The sequence below is a fragment of the Pteronotus mesoamericanus genome, unplaced genomic scaffold (assembly GCF_021234165.1).
Source record: "Pteronotus mesoamericanus isolate MK-2021 breed Mesoamerican mustached bat unplaced genomic scaffold, CSHL_Meso_final contig_24, whole genome shotgun sequence".
Taxonomy (NCBI): Eukaryota; Metazoa; Chordata; class Mammalia; order Chiroptera; family Mormoopidae; genus Pteronotus; species Pteronotus mesoamericanus.
This window is the reverse complement of record NW_026555100.1, coordinates 8,526,893-8,547,775: the sequence shown is the minus strand read 5'-3', so window position 1 is coordinate 8,547,775 and position 20,883 is coordinate 8,526,893. Positions and strand designations below refer to the sequence as shown.

Here is a 20,883-nt window from a genome sequence, read left to right as displayed (position 1 = left end):
GGGAAAAAGTGCGCATTATACACAGCAAAATATGGTAGTTCTTCTCTCACAGTTAGCAGTGTGTTTCTGTTCCTGGACCCAGCACGTCAGAATGTATCTATCACTGGCCGAGAAAAAAAAATTCATAACAAAAAGATGAGTGTCACAAAATCTGAACACAAAAGCTACCAGAATTGATCAATCTCAGTACGATTCAGGATGACATTTTCAATTAGCAAATGGCCGGTGAAGTCTAGGATAATTTTAAATATAAAAATTATAATTATACAAATATACAAGTGCTTTAAATAAATGGAAGCTTCTAATCATCCAACACACCACCATTATTCGTAATATTTTTTAAAGTAAGAACATTATATATTTCATCAATATCATCTTGGCAATAAAGAAAAAACATTTCAGGCTCCATTACCTTGCTTCCAATTTCACAGACATCAATTGGGTCATTGTCGCCACAACAGCCAGTGTGTTTGTCATTGTGGGCTGGGTCTTCCCAAGTCTAGGGGGAAGAAAGGCTTAGAGCATATCATTCCTATACATGCTACTGACAGAATGGATCTTGTTAACGCTAAGAGATAAAATCACATGAGTCTTTTTGGAAAAATACTAATCTTCAGCTATTTTTCTCATTTAAAAAAATTCTTCACATCTTAAGAATCTTAACTATACACAATAATTTTAATTAAATGCTAGGGCTCTTATTATGCATTGAACGCTGACCTAACTTAAGCTTTCAAACAGGTAATGATTCTATTTAAAACAAATGAAAATCAAACATCTAATAACTGAGACAAATACATACACAGATATAGGCCTGAATATTTACTTTAAAAATATATTAAAAGGAAACTGCTTTGAGGAACTCTTCCTACTTATCATCTTCTACTAACTAGATTTTCTTTAAAATAAATGTCCAAAGCAGAGGAAGGTAGGCAGTAATACTAAAACAGGAACTATGTGTTCTGAGGGTACAGGTGTCATTGCTGACCAGGAACCAAAATTAAAAAGCTTAATCAGGATTTTTTGAGGCTTCAAATTGTTGGCTTTCTTCCCTGCTAAACTGCAAGAGAAAGTCCTTGTAGAGCATCTCATAAAAGAACAGATGGCCTATGTCTGCCAAGAAGTCAAGTTTCAAACATAGCTGTTGTTTTCATTCTTTTCTTCCCCAATCCGGAACATATTTCTTGGATACGTTTGCCTACTCAGCTGGAGTAAAGGCAAATAGAAATGGAGGGTGATAAAGGAAGACTGGGTCCAACAAAGCCAAATCCAGGCTACATATAAAGAATAAGAATTTCAGCAATATTTTCCAAGAGGGATGACATTTCAAGGCTAAATACTAAATCAATTGAAATATAAGGTGTCTGCCTATAATAAAGGCAGACAAACGACTTTATAATTACCTAACAAGCTTGAGTTTGACCACTGTTTGGTAACTTATAGGTTGTTCCACTGTAGATTGCACTTAATAGACTTAATGGTTAATAAAAAACAAACCATTTATCAACAGGAAAAAATTAATTGGATATTTGTGTAAAAATCCTGAGTGCCACCACATTATCCTAGCCAAACCAGAATACATTCATCATTCACTTATAATTGACATGACTCTAGTGATTCTTTATTCAAATGTTACATAAAGATCTACTACACACGGGCATAGTGCTGGTATGAATTTGTAAACAATGCAGATTTCTCCCTTCTCAAAGGGTTAACTGTTTAGGAAACCAGAATCTTATTCTTACTTTACCACAGAGAGCTTGGCTTAAAGAAGGAACCAGGACTCTAAGCATATAGGTCAGTAGCTGTGTGAACTAAGTGCTTTCTTTCTCATAATAGCCATATGAGCTAAGTACTATAAATATCTCAAGGGAAGATAGTCACATCTCAGAGGGGAAGAAAACAGAGACCGGTTAGGTAACTTAAGAAGTGGCAGCCTTGGGATTTGAACCCTAGTGTGTCTGGTGCCAAAAATCAATGCTTTTATAAACACTAGCCTACACTGTCTCTCTTAATAGATTTGCCACTCATTCTGTAAAAAAAAACAAAAACAACAACAAACGTATAGTTTATAATTAGGCCATATAAAGATAAGTATTTCAAAAAAAAAAGACTTTCAAATGTGAACTTCAACATTGTAAATATTTACCTTTCAATTTATCCTGAAAAAAGTTATTCAAGAAAGTATTAAAATGAGTTAATTACCCATTATGTTTTTAAAATCTACTGCAGCAAAAACTTTCTGAGGGTGTTTAAATCTTTTTTTTTGCTACCAGCAGTAGATTAATTCTTTTGTAAGCTAAAAAGTATATTTCTAACAATTGCACAGGCATACCTGAGGGATAGCACCATAGTTCCAGATGTATCCTTTATAAGGGAACAAATTTGCAACGTAACGGAGTTTTCCTTTTTTCACATCTTGTTTGATTGGGTTTAAAGGGTCCTTTGTAGCAATCTGAAATTAAAAAAATCCTAATCATTGCATATTTGGATGTGAAATACTATTCAAATAAAGGATTTGCAGAAATTAATTATGGAATAAACACCCCCTAGAGTTCCACTGTAATGATGTATTGTACCCCTAATATTTTTATAATTTGAAATAAAAGTTTCTCCATAGTCAGTCTTTAAGTGGAAAACATTTGAGGTATATGGGAACTATCAAGAAGGAAAAAAGAATATTTATTAATTCCAGAAAGCAAAAACTAAACTTACCTGAAATAAATCCTAACATTTGAGAAACAAAAGATTTTTATTAAAAGGTCAAAATAAATATTACCAAACTCAGCTTTCCTTTAAAGCATTTAAAATTACTGAAATATTTGAGTGTCTATTACATGCAAAGTGTGATTACATTCAAAAAGCTTAATTGATATAAAACACATAATAAATATCCATAACAAAAAGCCAAATATCTTATTTAGGTGTCATCAGAAGGAAATTTACAAAATGCAACAGAAATTCTAATAAGATCATTTATGACTGGGATGGCCAAGGAAAGCCTATGGCTTCTGTGAAGTCAATGACAGATTTAAAAAGAACAAGACAGAGGAGAAAAAGACAATTCCAGGCTTTGGGAACTCCAGAAGCAAAGGTATAGGGAAGGCAAGTCTGTAGCACATTTGTAAATTGTAAATGGTTGAGTTTAGTTGGAGCACAGAGAAAACACTGGAAGGCAACGGGAGATACAACTGGAAAACTGACTGGGACTAGAAAGAGGAAAACCTTGGGCTTTAGCTGTTTAACCCTTGAGCAAATCAGTGTGGTTAGATGAAAACCACCATGTTTCGCCATGTATAATGAACACTTTTTTGCCCAAATTTTTTAGGGAAAAATAAGGCTGCACATTATACATGGGTATAATGATTATATACTATAGGTATAGTAATAGCCTGTGTATAATACACACAAAAATGTGGATGTGCATTATACACAGGAGAACATTATATGCAGCAAAATACAGTACAGTAGTATCCTACATCTGACTGTCAATCTAAGGTGAAACATACCTCCATTTTTGCATTAGACCAGCGTGGTACTTCAACTACCATGTGGAACACATCCTGAAAAACAGAAGGTCAGACGGTCACAAGAGCTAATTTGTTCTCTTCAAGTTATTTTCAAATCAAAGATAACTAGTTCCTCCAAAGATAACTGCTCATTGTATCAGAACTTTGAAGTCATAATAAAATAGTTAGGGGGGGGGTGCATAAAAAAATGTTTTTATAAAGAAAGGAAACAATTTCTAAACATAACAAAATTTGTATCTCTGAGGACAGACCATCTTCAAAGCAATCATCTCCTATGCCTATTCATTTCCATTGTGACTTTGCAATTACTCAAAATGTTTTTGGATCGCCTATTTCAGAGGTGGTTTATAAGACAAATCCCAAATCAGTTTAATTACTTTGTCATACTTTAGTTTTAGCCTCAAACAAAATTAATCAGCTTGATTACCCACATTATTCTCCCAATTTGGCTGTTTTTAAAAATCAAGTACTCCTCAAAAGGACAAGTAGTTTGACATTGAAATAAAATACGTTCCAAAATTATTTTAACCAATGGCATTTCTAGTGTAATTAGTTCACAGCCTTAAATTGACTACTTTAAAATGAATGATATATCTCTGCCCTACCGGTGTGGCTCAGTTGGTTGGGCATCATCCCGCAAAGTGAAAGGTCACCAGTTTGATTCCCAGTCAGGGCACACACCTGGGTTGCAGGTTTGGGTCCCCAGTTGTGGCGCATGTGAGAGGTGACTGATCAATGTTTCTCCTTTCTCTCTTTCTCCCTCCCTTCCCCTCTCTCTAAGAATAAATAAAGAAAACCTTTAAAAAATAAAAAAAATTATATATTTTCAAAATTCCCAAGTGCTTATTGTTTAAAAACACAATGAAAGAAAATCAGTCATCTCATTTTGCACACCTAAGTCAAATATCAACTTGACATAGGGTCTCTAATTAAAATCAAGTTTTAAGGAGTCAGAAATTATTATTACCAAGGAATAAAACTTTAATTCGGTTTTTCAGTTTATAGCCTCTATAAGAGGCACACATGAAACCAAGTCTGCAATTACTCTATTATAAAATGTATACTTTTAAAAGCTTATTTCAAATGAAAATCACATAGTTACACAACTTCCTAGAATTACATCTTTGCTACTTTGCATTAAAAAATAGGGACTTAAAGAATTGTACACCTGAAGCCTATATAATTCTATTAACCAATATCACCCCAATAAATTCAATTAAAACAAAAATAACAAGGACTGATGAGCTACAATAAGTCAAAGGCTTCAAGTCAATAATTATCTTGCTGCTATTTTTAATCAAGCAGAAAAGCTACACAGATTTATATTCAAGAGTGTAAAGCTTCTGACACTCATTTAAGTTCTTGGTGAAACCAAGGGAAACTAAAATATTATGTTAAAAGCCTCTTGACACCTACTTGCTAACAACATAAAAACCCAAGAATGGATATATTATTTAAATCCAGGACTGAATAAACTGCTCTATCCTTGTAAAACAATAATGAATGGTTTTTAAAAAAGTAACACTAATTTTTCAGGGTAGTTTTCAAGAACTGCAACTATCTGGTAGTACCACCACTCTGGTATTAAAATGTAGGCTCTCTAAATCCACGATACTAGAACAAAGTAGGAGCTTTTAAAAGTTTTCAACAGCAATTTACTAACAGCTCACAAGATGGAGCTATTACTACATGAAAGAATAAACTGAGCTGAGACAACCAAGGAGACTGGTGGGGTGTTTTTTTTTTTAAAGAAAATATTACAAAATAAATACATTGTCTAGAGAAAAAGTAGCAAATAGAGCTGAAATAACTAATTCAAAGTTTGGAACTACATCAAACACTTCAATGGAATTAAATGATAAATATATAGATCTCAAAACCACATTACGTAATGTTACAAACCTTATAACTAATGGAAACCAATACAAAAAACAAACAGTAAACATCATCAGCTGAGCCAAAAATAGCAAGGAGTATCCTGCAAGAAGCCACATATCCAAATGATTCATTTGTTTCAACAAATATTTACTGAACACCAGTTATGTGCCAGACACTTTTCTAGGCACTAAAGACTAGCAATGAACAGAATAAAAGCTTTTAACTCGGTAAGAGCTGGATCTCCAAACCAGGTCCTTTTAGTTTGTAGACCTCAGCTAGAGCTTGAGGTCCACAAACCTACTGTAGATGAGGGACTAGTCTGTAAAATGAATGTTTAGCACATTTTCCATTGTATGTAGATGCTGCAGTGATTACTGTATTTTTGAAAAAGGCAAAGCAAAAAATGTGCAGTAGCTTTTAGTGGTTATTTTCTGCATTAATTATCACAAAATGTTTTTAAATATTTTGATATAAAAAGAGGTTCCTCATATATTAGCAGGAACTACTACGAAAGTTTGTTTCTCCTAGACAACATGGCGATAATTCAGGGGCTTGCACTAGGCGAAAGTGAAACAATTTTCAAGGCAATAGATGTGAGAAATTCAACAAATTACTCCATGGCTAGAAAATCTTTTACTCTTAAAACCTGCATTCTCATTGGAACTCTTTTGCGCTATTGGTAGGAAAATAATATGGCATAGCCACTGTGGAAAACAGTATAGAGTATTTCAAAAAATTAAAAATAGAATTATTGTACCGTGCATCATGGATGTAGCTGGCTCAGTCTTGAAGCTAATCTGCCATATTGACTATAGTTCCCCCCATCCACCATTGGGAATGTACACAAAAACTGTAGTGAGCCACCCTTGACCTTATCTGTCTCTTAACCAGCTCTGATGCCAAAGTCTCTGGGCACCCAGCGGTCCCCCTTCCCTTACATTCAATACATATTCCTTTCCCAGGGCCTAGACTCAAGTGTTTTTAGCTATAAAAGAGTCAGGGGGGAGGGGATGTGGGGAAGGCATGGAAGATATCCATATTATCTTGCCACCACCCAAGACGCACCTCGTATGTAAGTTCTCTTAAACTGTTAATTTAATGTTAGAGTTGTCAGCCTTTTTCTCCAGTCTCTTGGCCTTGGGAAATCCGGCGTTTACAGGGTCTGGCAGAAGTAAGGCCTACTTGAGTGTGGTTGGTAGGGCAATAATATGGGTGTAATAATTTATAGTTTTAATTTGAACATTTCACCTAAAATGTCATATGGTGTGCTTGAGTGTGATATTGTCATGTTACAGAACTACATACTTATGATTTTGTAATAAAAAAGGGGCGTTATTTGTGCCAGGCCCTGTATATGATCTAGCAATTACACTTTTGGGTATATACACAAAAGAACTGAAAGTTAGGGTCTTGAAGAGATATTTGTACACCTGTGCTCATAGCAGCATTATTCGCAATAGCTAAAACATGAAAGCAATCCACATGTCCACTGATGGGTGAATGGAAAAGCAAAATGGTGATATATACATGCAATATTATTCAGCCTTAAAGGGAGGGAAATTCTCACCCATGCTACAACATGAATGAACCCTGAGGACATTATGCAGAATGAAACTCCAGGACACAAAAACACCAATACTGTAGGATTCCACTTACATGAGATACCTGAAGTGACAGGGGCTGGGCCGGGGGAATTGGGGAGTTATTGTTTAATGGGTAAAGAGTTTCAGTTTCACCATACGAAGAGTTCTGGAGAATAAGGCTGGTGATGGCTGCACAATAATATGAATAAACTTATTACCACTGAACTGGATACTTAAAAATGGTTAAAATGGCAAATTTTATGTTATGTGTATTATATAATTTAAAAGCTGGGAAAAATATGTATTATAATATTTCCAATGTTTATGTACTTAAAAACACTGAGAGAAGATTTTAGAAAATTTAGTACTACCCAGAAATTGATGCCTCTTTCTTTAATCCTAACTGGTTTCAACTATTACTTAGCTCAATCCTGAATTTATGGTTTTGTTATCCCCATTGTTAGGACTTATTAGACCTCTGTTCTCCACTTCTGTGCTTTGGATTTCTAAATCCCGTCTCTGGCACCAAAGCTCTCAGAGCCTGTTTATAATTGCAGAGAAATGAAGACAGTTTAGTATCCTTAGTGGGTTGATTTTGACAAATCAGTAAAAGGTGGGGAAAAGGCAAACTACAGCTTTAGCTCTGACTTCCAAAGTCAGAACTATATTAATCATTTCATCAATAAAGTAAGAATTTAATGTTAAAAACGTCCAGATTCTAAGGAGATCAAAAGCTTAACCAGTTTAAACTATATCATTCCATTAATCAAAAAAGGTTTCAAATAAAATTTTTTAGGGATAGAAGAAATTTAACCTGTATGTCTTTTTCCCCCAGCTTTATTGAGGTAAAATTGACAAATAAAATTATAAATATTTAAAGTGTACATTGTGATGATTTGACATAAATATAGTCAAAGGATTTCTTGCCCCTCCCCATCTTGTTAATTAACATATCCATCACATTACATGTTTACCTTTTTCTGGGAGGGGAGAGATCATTTAAGTTTTATTCTCTTAGCAAACGTCAATTATACAATACAGTATTAATCAACTGTAGTCACCACGTTTTACATTAGAGCCTCAGACCTCATTCGTCTTATAGATGAAAATATGTACCCTTTACCAACCTCTCCTTATTTCTTCCACCCTCTAGCCCTTGATAACCACCATTCTACTTTCTGTTATTATGGCTAATTTTTTTTTTAGATTCCACAACAAGTGATCCCGTGGCAGTATTTGTTTTTCTGTGTCTGGTGTATTCCACTTGCATAATGCCTTTCAAGGTTCATTCATGTTGTCGTATTTTATATAAACATATATAAATGAGTATATATGGGACATACATGAGGGGGGAACCCCCCAAAGATGGAATTATCTTCTGGAGGGTGGGCCCCTTGTAATACAGGCTTCTCCTGCTAGGTGAGTGTTCTAGGAACCCATCTGTATCAGCGTACCAGCTGGTGTTGTTTTGAGAGGCTGTGTTTTGTTTCAGTGAATAGGTGTGGCCTTTTTTATGATTTATTTATTTATTTTTTAGAGAGAGGGGGAGAGAGAAAGAGAGGGAGAGAAGCATCAATGTGTGGTTGCCTCTCGTGTGCCCCGCACTGGGGACTTGGCCTACAACCCAGGCATGTGCACCAACCAGGAATCAAACTGGCAACCCTTTGGTTCATAGGCCGGCACTCAACCACTGAGCTACACCATCCCAGAAGCAGCATGATCCCCCACAATGCCCCACCCTCCCCATCATCTAATCTTGCACTGAGCAACCTTTTTTTTGTTTCCCCAGGAAGTACTCAAAGGGAAAGGTTTCACCTATGTGAAACAAAGAAGAGGTGAAACAAACAAACAAACAAACAAACAAACAAAAAACAGCAGCAGGACTAAAAGGCATCAAAATTGACGAGTTTATAAACTGTTTTGAGCAGTGGAAAAAGTCTCAATATGTGTATTGCATCAAATGGAGAGTATTTTGAAGGTGACTTAAGTTTAAACATGTGAGAATAAATACACAATTTTTTAGAAATAAATTGTTTGGGGGTCTCCATATATATATATATATATATATATATATATATATATAATTTACATTACATTTTTATTATCCATTCATCCATCAAAACACACAGGTTGTTTCCACATCTTGGCTACTGTGACTAATGCTGCAATGCATGTGGTAGTGCCAATAGCTCTTCGATATCCTGTTTTCATTTCCTTTGGATTATACCCAAAGTGGATTGCTGCATCTTATGTTATATACCCAGCAAGAAACCTGTATCTTGATTAGGCTTATAACTTCACTGATTAAACAGGAATATTACAATAGCATGCTGATCATAGGTCTCATCTCCAAACCCATTAGTTTTCTTTGAATCAAGTCAGTAGTCTGATAGGTCATTTACTAATGAATACACTATGGCTATTTGGGATGCTATTATTAGTAATGTAGTTAAGTATGTATATATGCAACATGCTCTTAATTTAATTACATCCCATCTCTGAATCTGAGCAGTAAAGTTAAATGTCTCTTTGTTGAGAGACTTATGAATGCCAACTTGTAATGTTCCAACACTGAATCTGAAGCCTAGTGAATATGACATGCTGTACTACAAAATTATATAAGTGGCTTAAATGAGAATTTTTTTAAAAATATTCTATTTATTTATTTTTAGAGAGAAGGGAGGGAGAAAGAGAGGGGGAGAGAAACATCAATGTGTGGTTGCCCCTCGCAAGCCCCCTACTGGGAGACCTGTTCTGCAACCCCAGCAAGTGCCCTGACTGGGGATCACTCGGGGGAGTGGGCCCTCAATCCACTCAGCCACACCAGCCAGGGCTAAAGGAGCATTTTCAAGTTGACTCATCATGCGTTTATTTGGGTAACTTCAGAAATCACATAAATATCAGATTCAGGAAGAAATATAAAAATCATGATTCTACCAACCTTTCTTTTATTTTTCTGTTCTGCAATAAAATTTGGAGAACAGTGGTGGTAGAGAGAATTTTCTTCTAAATTTATCTAGAGATTAGATACAAAGCAAGATGCTAATAAAAAAAACATAAGGGGGCCTGGGCTGGTGTGGTCCAGGGGACTGAACGCCAGACTGCGAACCAAAGGGTTGCCAGGTCAATTCCCAGGCAGAGCACATGACTGGGTTTCAGGCTGGCCCCAGGTTGGGGGCATGCAAGAGGCAACACGTCAATGTATCTCACTCATCAATGTTTTTCTCTCTCTCTCTGCATTCACATCTCTCTAAAAATAAACAAATAAAATCTTTAAAAATTAAAATTAAAAAAGGGCATCTTGTCTTTCCTTTTTTTTTTTAACTCCTACGGTAGTTTTGGGTATAAAATCCTTATCAGGAGAGCTCATGTAGTTAATAAGGAAATGCTCTGCTCTCATAAAGGTGCTTTTCAAAAGGTGTAGCACATTTCACCATTTCCAATAATATTTTACCTTATTAAGTGCTCACCAACTGATAATGGCTCTTAATCCTTAGTTTTAAGTTTTGGCTTCAAAGGCCATTTTGTGATTATAGAATATACTCTAAGTTGCTAAAAGTAAACAGGCTCCTTCTTGTGCACTGTTGGTGGGACTGTAAATTGCTACAGTATCGAAAACTGTATGCAGGTTCCTTAAAACACTAAAATAGAACTACCATGTGATGCAGCAACCCCCTGAGGGTTCTAGCTGGTGATCCCAGATAAGGGGGCTAACAAAAGAACCTAGCTCGCGGAATGACAGGGTGGTTAAATGAGATAATCCACATAAAGGCTTTAGCATAGTGCCTAAGGTATAGAAGGCATTCAATAAATATTAACAATATTATTTGACTTTTAAAATAATACTCTAATAAAACTTCATCAGTAAGTTAAATATACAGAATCATGAGCTGTCAGTGTAGAATGTAACATAAAATTCCACTAAGACCAACAGTGCTCAGGGGTAAAGTATGCTCAGTATTATAAAACCAGTCCATAGTAACCAGGACTGAAATCAAGAGTTCTTACTCCTATTTCAGTGACCTTTACTTCATGAAACAGAGAGGTCGCAAAGGTTTCAGAAATAACTAGTATTTGTGGTCAACATAATCATCCTATTTTTGTTTGTTTACTGTGTATTGAGACTTTGCTATAAGCACATTATATGCATACTTAATCTTCACAACAGTTTTTTTATAAAGTTGATAAGCCACAGACATTATGGTTAGAATAGCTGTTTTCAAATTTTAGTCATCTTAAAACTCATCTGAGGGGAAAAAAAACAGGAGCTTATTTTTAGTTATCACTTGTCAATTAAGTTTAATTGTTATCAGTTTTCATCTATGTTTCCAGTTCTAACTTTGGTTTGGAAAATGCAAAACCAAAAGATAAATAAAACAACCCAGAAAACACAAACATGCTACATAAATAACAGCTTGTTTATATTATTAATTCTGTGATATTTTTTAAATTTCAATTTATGGAACTATTTATAAAAAGAAGTAGAAAATTCAAAACAAGGCAAGTCCTGCAAGAAAGTGAGTAATCTGTAAACAATTAAAAAAAAAAAAAAAAAAAAAAAAAAAAGCCCTGGCTGGTGTGGCTCAGTGGAATATTCCCCAGCCTGCGAACCATAAGGTCGCCGGTTCAATTCCCAGTCGGGGCACATGCCTGGGTTGCAAGCCAGGGCCCTAGTAGTGGGCACATGAGAGGCAACCATGCATTGATGTTTCATTCCCTCTCTTTCTCCCTCATTCTCCTCTGTCTAAAAATAAATAGTCTTAGAAAAAGAAAAAGAAAGTGAGTAATCTAAAAAGCATCTACTTGAGTAGTAAGAGGAGTTTAAAAATTTTGGGTACAGTGACATAGTATCTTTAAAAAGTTAAGAATGATACACACTACAAAAAATATATTGTTATATTTCTCAAGCATCAACCTATCTTATTAGAAGCTTGACTTTTTTCAGGAGAGAAAAGAAACATAGCTCTGTTATTTATATATGCTCCCAACAGTAATTTGAAAAATAGAAGCGTATATTGTTAGAGCTAGTATTGTATTTAACATCAAAGTTTAAGATGGAATAGAAAAATACCAGACTTCTAAAACTAAATTTCAAATCATAATATTTGAAAACTTTCATATTTAGATAATGTTTACCCAATGTTTCAAACTGTTTTGCTATGTTTTAGATCTTTTAAATTTCTGGTATATTACAAACTTATGTCTGGAGACATTATAAGCTACAAGTGCTTTTATATTTAATCCCCAAATAGACCCAGAGCAAAGGACATTCTTATAATCTTAAAAAAGAATCCAGTGAGTCTTTGCCTTTGCCACTGTCTATCCAATGGATTTAGAAATAATCCTAGCAGGGTATATGAGTTATAAGGATTCCCAGAATAGGCTGGATTGATTACCTAATGGCAGATATACTAAATCGAATGCTCTCCACATTGAAAGGTCCTGACTTAGAATAGGATAAGCCTTTGGGCATTTTTCCTTAGTAGGGTTGACTGAGTTATATAATGGATGACCATATTAGGGATAAGGTCTATGGCCACACACACAAAAAATGTATACAAACTTAATTATATTGGAATATTTTTTAAATCACACTCTTTTGTAACAAACTGAATCAATCTGATCTTTTATTTCAGCTATAATCCAAAATAATTTCTGTGTACCACACCCTTACTTGTTTTGTACACACTAAACTTCCTTAAAAACAAAACAAAAGAACTCTTTCCTGTTTCTCAGGCAGGAATCTAAAGTGCTGAAGTACACTGAGGTCTGGACCACTAGTGAAATAGAGTTGTCACAAGCACTTGTGCTTTTAAACCAGCTTTCGGTGGTACAAAGCAAAGTCTCCATTTGAGTAACCCCAGATTATAGATGCAACCAATCCGGTATGAAACTTTAAGGAGTCACAATAATTTGAGTGAAGATGTTTTACGTGAAACCAATGTAGTCTCAGTTTTCTATTTTGAGTAAACTTGAAGTAGCAATAAGATTAGGTACCACAACTGCTATCATTCTGGTCCTTGGCTACAATAGTCTCTAATCACTTATTGCTATGGTCTGAATGTTTGTTTCTCCCCAAAAATTTTATGTCAAAATCCTAATCCTCAAAGATGATGGTATATTAGGTGGGACCTTTGGGAAGTGGTTCAGGCATGAGGGTAGAACCGTCAGGAATAGGATTAGTGCCTTATAAAAGAGGCCCCGCAGAGCTCCCTAGACTCTTCTGCCATGTGAGGATACACAGAGAAGTCTGCTGCCAGAAGAGGGCCCTCATCTGACTATGCTGGCACCCACATCTCAGACTTCCAGCCCCAGAACTGTAAGCAATAAATTTCTGTTATTTATAAACTACCCAGTCTGTGGTATTTTGTTATAGCAACCCAAATGGATTAAGACACACACACACACACACACACACACAGCGCTATACAACATATGTCAAGAAAATGTTTTCCTTCTTTAGTATATCTGTATGCCAGAGTACCAACAATAAACCTAAGGTCATCATTTTATACCTCTTCATTACTCAAAATGGTCAGAGATGTTACTGTAAAGTACTTCACTGTACATACTAATTATACGACAAACATTCAAGCCAACCAAATGATGCCAATTTGAGAGGAAGGATCCTGAAGTTCTTATAAACTCCCAGGAAGTCAGATGTAACAAAGTTGAGTTTCTGAGTAAGTACAACTTTGAGAATCCCACAGGAGAACACATGCCAATTAGAGGTGCCGCCTGTAACTGTGACGTATAATTGGCCTAGAGCTGTTTGCTCCACCGCTTCCAGCTGGAGCCCAGCTCAGGAGCCCAAGTAGGCTCCCTGAAAGCAACACATGGATTGGATATTCTGCAAATGTCCAAGTGTCAATAAAAACCTGCAGCAAACTTCCTGGCAGAAGTAAAATGAATTTGTCTATTTCTCTCTGATAGTCAAGTACAGAAAAATAGTAAGACAGAACACACGAATAAAATTTCATCTTTACTAGTATTCTAGATGTGCACTGGAATGTGATGTTCACAAGTTTATGCCCAGACATCTAGCTAAAAAAAAAAACAACAATAACCTATGCAGCTTTTATTACTCAAAAAGATATGTACTCACTGTAAATCAAGTTTCTTGAGTAAGTGGGAAAAAAAATGGTTTAAGGTAGAGAAAAGAATCAAACATTTGTCCTTTTGTCATTTCCTCAATACAGTACAAACTTCTTTTGGAAAGGAGGCTAAATACCTATTTGAATCTGTACAAGTAATGCAGGCTCTTTATAAAAAGGACAGAAAATATAAAAAGGCAAAAATGAAAGTAAAAACAAAAAGAGTCACTAGCAATTAATTCTACCTCCAAGAATCATGAATATTTTGGAATATGTAGTTATAGACTTTTTCCCTAGGAAAGTAAAGAGTCTTACCATTTTGTGGCAAACCTATCAATCTGTGCTAAAGTTAGATTTCTTTGGATCACCGGTATATACAGGAAAAACATCTCTTTTTAGAAGTCTGTGGACTTACCTTTATTAACACTACTTGTAAATCTTAATTCTACCAAGTCCCTTAAAAGTACTAAATTTTTATGTATTCACTGAATAATCTTGTTTATTTTTACTGCTTAGTAAATATTTTAAAGCCCAAATTTTGAGCTGGCTAATTAATTTTAAAACCACTAATGAAGTACTAAGATTTTAGTTCCAAATACACATATAGAAAAGACCAATGTAATTTTTTTGTTAACTGAGGCAGCTTTAAAACATTTGCTTCTATTCCTATTTATAGTTGCTCCTTTAACTGAATAATCTGAATTTAACACTGACTTCTTGCCCTGAATGGGATGCTCAGTTGGTTGGAGCACGATCCATATATGAAAAGGGTTGCAAGTTCCATCTCTGGTCAGGGCACATACCTAGGTTGTGAGTTCGATCCCCAGTGGGGATGAATATGGGAGATGACCAATCAGTGTTTCTCTCTCACATCAATGTTTCTCTCTCTCTCTCTCTCTCTCTCTCTCTCTCTCTCTCAAGTCAATGAATAGATCCTTGGGTGAGAATTTAAAAAAAAAAAAAGGATCGACTTCTTATTTAGTTAATGCCCCTTTAACTCACAGAACAATGAGGCATTTTAAGCACTTGTTAAGACAAGAAAATCCATATGTAGAACTAATTGATATCAGTAAAGAGAGAAGTTTCAAAAAATAAGAATGCCTTACCTTATCTGCATAAATTGGAATATCATGAAATGGAGATATATATTGTCCTTTTTCATTTTCTGCAAAATAAATTATAAAGTTATTACTTTTTTGGTGAATTTTATTTCCAAAAATATGAAGTATACTTTTTAAAGAAACTGAATTTTTAAGAGCAGATTTAGGTTTACAACAAAATTGAGAAGACCCAGAGATTTCCCATATATCCCCTGCTCCCACACACACAGCCTCCCCCATTATCAATACCATTCACCAGAATGGTAAAGTACACATTTTTATACTGAGATTTTATTCCCCCCAAAACTGGTTATATCGTTTGTCTTTCCTGACCCTCCTCTAAGAGTGGGTTGTTTTCATCCTATGCATTCCTTAGGCATCAAAGAGGTGCTATCAGAGCAGGGACTGCCTTTTATACATATACCTTTGTATCCGCCCAAAAGTGATCAAACTGTTTTTGGTTAATCTTACATCAGTTAGCAGTTTACAAAACTAATGAGATACTGGGGCTCAGAGAGAAGGGAGGGTATCAATTCGCTGAATTATAAACCATGTTGCCTTAAATGTTACAGTAAGACAGAGTCATCTTAGATTATGATTTTTCTTCAGGATAATCAAGCTGCAGTAATACTTTCACAGGTAATTTCTATACTCTAGAGACCTAAAGACCTCCCTACTATATCCAAAAAGTAATTCAAAAACTTCCTTTCTTTGGGAAAACTAAGCAGTCCACATTACATCCCTTCAGATTTAGAAACGAAAGTGGAATAGGGAAAATTTAAGTGACCACTCCCAATCCCATAAAGTTAACTGTGGCTCTGTGGTCCAATCCACTCTCAGTTTTAAAGAGATTGGCAAATGTAACATTATAGAGGTCAAAAAAAAAAAAAAAAAAACAAAAAAAAAAACTCCGATTAAGGAAAGAGTCTTAAGAAACTTAAGCTTTAAAAAAAAAACCCTTAAAATTATATAATTATATAATTGGATCTAATTATTGGTATTTCTTAAGTTCCAGAGAGTTCCATCTGATATAAGTTACTTTAGCCAGTGCCAAAGTCAAGGAGTGCCTTCGGTCTTCCATGATGGCTATCAAATATTCGCTACCAGCACATAATCTAAAATCTGCGTTTGCTCTGCAAATACAGCTTGAATATTACCCAAACCACACCCCACCCTTCAAACCAGGGCTACGCCTCTAAACCCATCCTATAAAGAACTTCTGGTGCCAACACTAACTCCGGAAAATATTTCAGTGACTTATTTGTCAAAAGTCCCTGCACTGCCCTTGCTGCTATTTCCCAAGTTTTTAAAAAAAAAAAAAAGGCGAGCCTCAGCTTTCCTGAATTTTACACGGTAGTCTAATGTTCAACTAGATGTGTATACTTGGGAGTTCGCCTACCTCCTCCTCCCACTCCGGGCTACTTTTTTGATAAGGGCTCTGTCATTCTTTCAGGATTCCCATTTGTTCCCTCTAAACCCACTCTTTCCTCCTTCACACACTGGAGAATTCACAGAACTCAGTGCACCTGCCCACTTCATTCTAAATACTAAAATTGTAAAGTTAAAATTGAGCACCTTTTGAGAAACCTTTTCGAAAGCCTCCGTTATCTCCAATAATCTATGCCTAGTAGTTTAGGAAGGGGATTGGTAGGGAGTAAAGATAAGCCGGAGGTAGCGCTCCTCCACCTACAGGACAAAAGGTGAGGCGTTGACGAGATCTGAGCCTGCGGCCACCTCTGCTGGTAGTGCTGCCTGGGGGGTAGGTAACCCTTAGACACCTAGATCCTGCACAAGGGCAAAAACTCCACACTTTCTCACTCTGCTTGCCAGATGGACGTCACCGGTTTAACTTGAAGGGAACAGCTTTCTGTTTCATAGGCCAGTTCCCAGCATCAGTACTTCAGGGAAAACAGGCGACAGAGAGGCAGGAGCGCTACCAGAATCCCCCTCCAACCCTCCCAGAGGAAGGGGTGGGTCCAGTCCTCTACAGAACGCTCCCGATCCGGCCCTACTTCAGCGTCTGCAGAACAAGGAGCTGCACCTAACCTGCTTGGTGCCCAAAGTCTGAGCTATTGTGAAGGAATCACGGTCTTAGGGGGGCATCTTCTCCCCACCCACCCGCACCCCTCCTCCTTCTCTTCCAAATTCAGCAATCCTCTTAAGGGGATTAGTTTACCTCTACACACCTTTCTAGGGTGACTCAGGTTTCCTTTTCCCATCACACATTGCCGAACACCTGCAAAACTAGCCTGGCCCAGATTCGGGTCCACCGAGCCCATTCCGTCCCGCCCGCGGGTCGGATGTGTGAAATGGGACTACTGGGTCTTCCCAGGTCCCATTCACCGGCCGAAGGAGCCCATCCCGCACCCGAACGAGGTGCTGAGCGCCGCCCTCCAGCGCCCAGGCGGGACGCCAGACGAGGCCCGGGAATGAATGGGCAGGCGGGTGGGGAGAGGCCTGGGCGCCGCCAATACTCACTGAAGAAGACCCGGTACTCGAGAGTGTAGGGCACAGCACGCTCCTCGCTGCTGAAGCCGCTCATGATGCCAGAGAAAAGCCGCCACTGCCGCACAGAGCAAGTAGCCCGCACGCGGCGCTGACTGATAAGGAAAGCTCCGCGCCTGCGCACTGTTAGGGGTGGACTGGTGTGCGGGCGCCTGGAGCCGCCTTTAACGCCGCTTGCCCTCGTGTGTCTTGCGCCTCCCCCGGCTAGGCCCACCTCCTGCGCAGGCGCACTCGCTCTGGCCTGCGCGTCCTTCTGTCCCCAGCCTTGCCCCCTTGGGCCCCGCCTCACCGGCTCCTAGCTCCGAGGATGGGCCACGTGGCTGGCAACCGGGTTTGGCTGTAATATTTGGCCTGCCGACTTTCGGGCTGTGACAAAGGAGAATAAAAAAAAAAAGTTCTCAGCTTGAACCAGCTAGAAATTGGCCGCAGACCTCTCCCCAACTATTCACATGGAGAATTCACCTTTGACTCTCACACACCCTTTCCTACAGAGTAATTATCTTAAAAGTCATTTATAGCTCACCCACTTTACCTGCCTGCGGTTGGTGGGTCGGGTAAGTTGCTGTTAACCTGCCAGATTTAGTTTCTCATCTGGAAAATAGAGATAATCATAGTAACTCTTTCATGAGTTGTTGGGATGATTAAATGACTTGATACAGGGCAGGGGTTGGAGGAAGAGCCTGGCTCTTTGTAAGCATTCAGAAAGTATAACGTGTTATTTGCACCTTTCCCAGTGGAGTATTCACTCTGCCGCCCTCCTTGCTCTACCCACCCCAGGTCCTCAGGGACTTTAGATGGAAGCTTTGGAAAAGTCCAAGCTTGAGCTCAGAGTCCCCTGAGGACACTTCTCTCAGGCAGAAGCTCTTTGGAGCTTTTTTTTTTTCTTATTTATGTTCCAATTTATCAGACCCCAAAAGCTAAAGTCTGATGGAAGTTGTGGGCAGATATTTGCATCACTAACATACCCAATTGTATATGTTTTTTAAAAAGTATATTTCAAAATCCGAATTATAAATTTAAAAAAATGATTACTCACATTTCAAGAATGCCTAGTTTTATTTAATTTTTTTTGATGGTCTGGGTTTCTCATAATGTACCTTAAAGCCATTTTGATTTAAACTCATTTTTGCAAAACAATGTCCATTATATAAAATGAGTTGTTCCCTTTATTAACGGAAAACCTTGTAAGATAATTTTAATTAATTAGAAAGTGTCCCTCCCTTGTTTCCATCCAGACTCCCATTAATTTTCAGAAAGCCATGACTCACTGACCTTTTGAATTCTACATCACACTGTTTTACCAGTTAGAACACAGGATGGGGAAAAGAAATAGAACAGTAGTTTGGTCAGTAATACAATGCATTGTTGAAAGTTAAAGGGATCTCTGCAGAGCAAATACTATTCAGAGAGCTTTTTGAGATGTTCTTTTCATTAAATTGCTCTGTTTTCTGCCTTTGAGTAGATAAAACTGCTATCTTGGAAAAAATGAGAATCTCATCTGTGACTGACTTATGAACAGACAGAAATGATGCAAGAGTGTGCCCCATGTACTTTCCCTTTTGCCTTCTGCCAGCTCAGAGCAATATGGTAAAGTTTGCTGACCTCTGGACTTGCGCACTAACTTTTGTATCATTGAATGCGTTCAGAGAGGCAATCAGTACCAACTCCAATGAAATGCCAAGCCCTGGCTTTACTGGGGCACAAGTCAGTGCTTTGTAACTTTCCCTTGCAGGCAATGGTAGTGAGCCCCACAGGCCCAAGTGGACCTTGTTCTCCTTCTCATGTCTTCCTGAGACTTAACACAGTACCTGACCTAGAGTAGAATCTTTGCTGGACCGATGGGTAGAGGAATTAATGAAGAGGAGGGGGAGAAATACATTCTTAAGTATATTAGTTTGATAAAGGATGTACTCAACTGTTCTCAAAAATTAGCTTTCTTGCTCTGTAACCAAATCCAATGGCACTTTTCAGTCCATATCCTGTTCTATTGCTGTGGTTGACTCTCTTGGATACTTCCAGTTTCCTGATGCTCTCTCCACTTTGGCTTGTGATTGCATTCTCTTCTGACATTCCTCCTACTTCTCTGGCCAGTCATTAATCATTCTCCCCTTTAGCCTTTTCTTCATCTCTTCATCTTAATCATGCTTATCTTTCTTACTTCTCATGTTCTCTCTTTATAGAGATACTCTCTCCCTGTTATCTCATTTATATACTTGAGATAACTACCAGCTATAGATCCTATAACATGAAAATTTTCAAAAACTAAGTTTTATTTAACTCTTACTGCGGCCATGCTCTGTGCTAGGTGATCAAGCACTTAAAAAGATATGGTCCTGGCCTTTATGTATAATGTGAAGGGAAGACAGACTTCAACAAATAATTACAATCAATTTGGGTAAGTGGAGTAATATAAGACGTACAAGAAATTGCATTATGGGAACAGAGAATCTCTTCAAGGAAATGACTTTAACCTGTGACCTGAAGGATAAAAAGGGGTCAATAAGGCAAAGAGGACAAGACAGAAGCCAGAAACAGATGATTAAGAAGTGAAACCAGAGATGTGGTCAAGATTAAATAGTAGAGGGCTTTGGAAGGCCTCAAAGGGGGTTTGAACGTTTTCCTAAGAAGAGTTTTTAGTAGGAACATGACATGATCAGAATTGCTCTATTTTTTTAAAGTACATTCTATTGATTATGCTATTACAGTTGTCCCATTTTTTTCTCCCCTTTATTCCCCTCTGCCCTGCACCCCTCTCCATCCAGCATTCCCTTCCCCCACCCCTTAGTTCATGTCCATGGGTCATACATATAAGTTCTTTGGCCTCTCTATTTCCTATACTATTCTTAACTTCCCCTATTTTGTACCTACTATTTATGCTTCTTATTCCCTGTACCTTTTCCCTAATTCTCCCCCCGCCCCCTCCCCACTGATAAGCCTCCATGTGCTCTTCTTTTCTGTGACTCTGTTCCTGTTCTAGCTATTTGCTTAGTTTGCTTTTGTTTTTGGTTCAGTTGTTGATAGTTGTGAGTTTGCTGTCATTTTACTGTGCACAGTTCTTTATTTTCTTCTTTTTCTTAGATAAGTCCCTTTAACATTTCATATAATAAGGGCTTGGTGATGATGAACTCCTTTAACTTTACCTTATCTGGGAAGCACTTTCTCTGCCCTTCCATTCTAAATGAGAGCTTTGCTG

The 20,883-nt window shown here is 37.3% G+C and overlaps 1 protein-coding gene across 1 annotated transcript in view; it reads right to left on the bottom strand.

The window, feature by feature from the left end:
* PPA1 (inorganic pyrophosphatase 1) overlaps positions 1-17,886 on the bottom strand; it is a 39,810-nt gene extending 21,924 nt beyond the window's left edge. The window contains exons 1-5 of the mRNA XM_054572668.1: positions 17,664-17,886; positions 15,192-15,250; positions 3,510-3,563; positions 2,336-2,455; positions 413-499 (exon numbers count right to left, since the gene is read on the bottom strand). Of these exons, the coding sequence (XP_054428643.1) occupies positions 413-499; positions 2,336-2,455; positions 3,510-3,563; positions 15,192-15,250; positions 17,664-17,727 (384 nt within the window). The 5' untranslated portion in view covers positions 17,728-17,886. The remainder of the gene's footprint in view (positions 1-412; positions 500-2,335; positions 2,456-3,509; positions 3,564-15,191; positions 15,251-17,663) is intronic.
* Between the last annotated feature and the right edge of the window lie 2,997 nt (positions 17,887-20,883).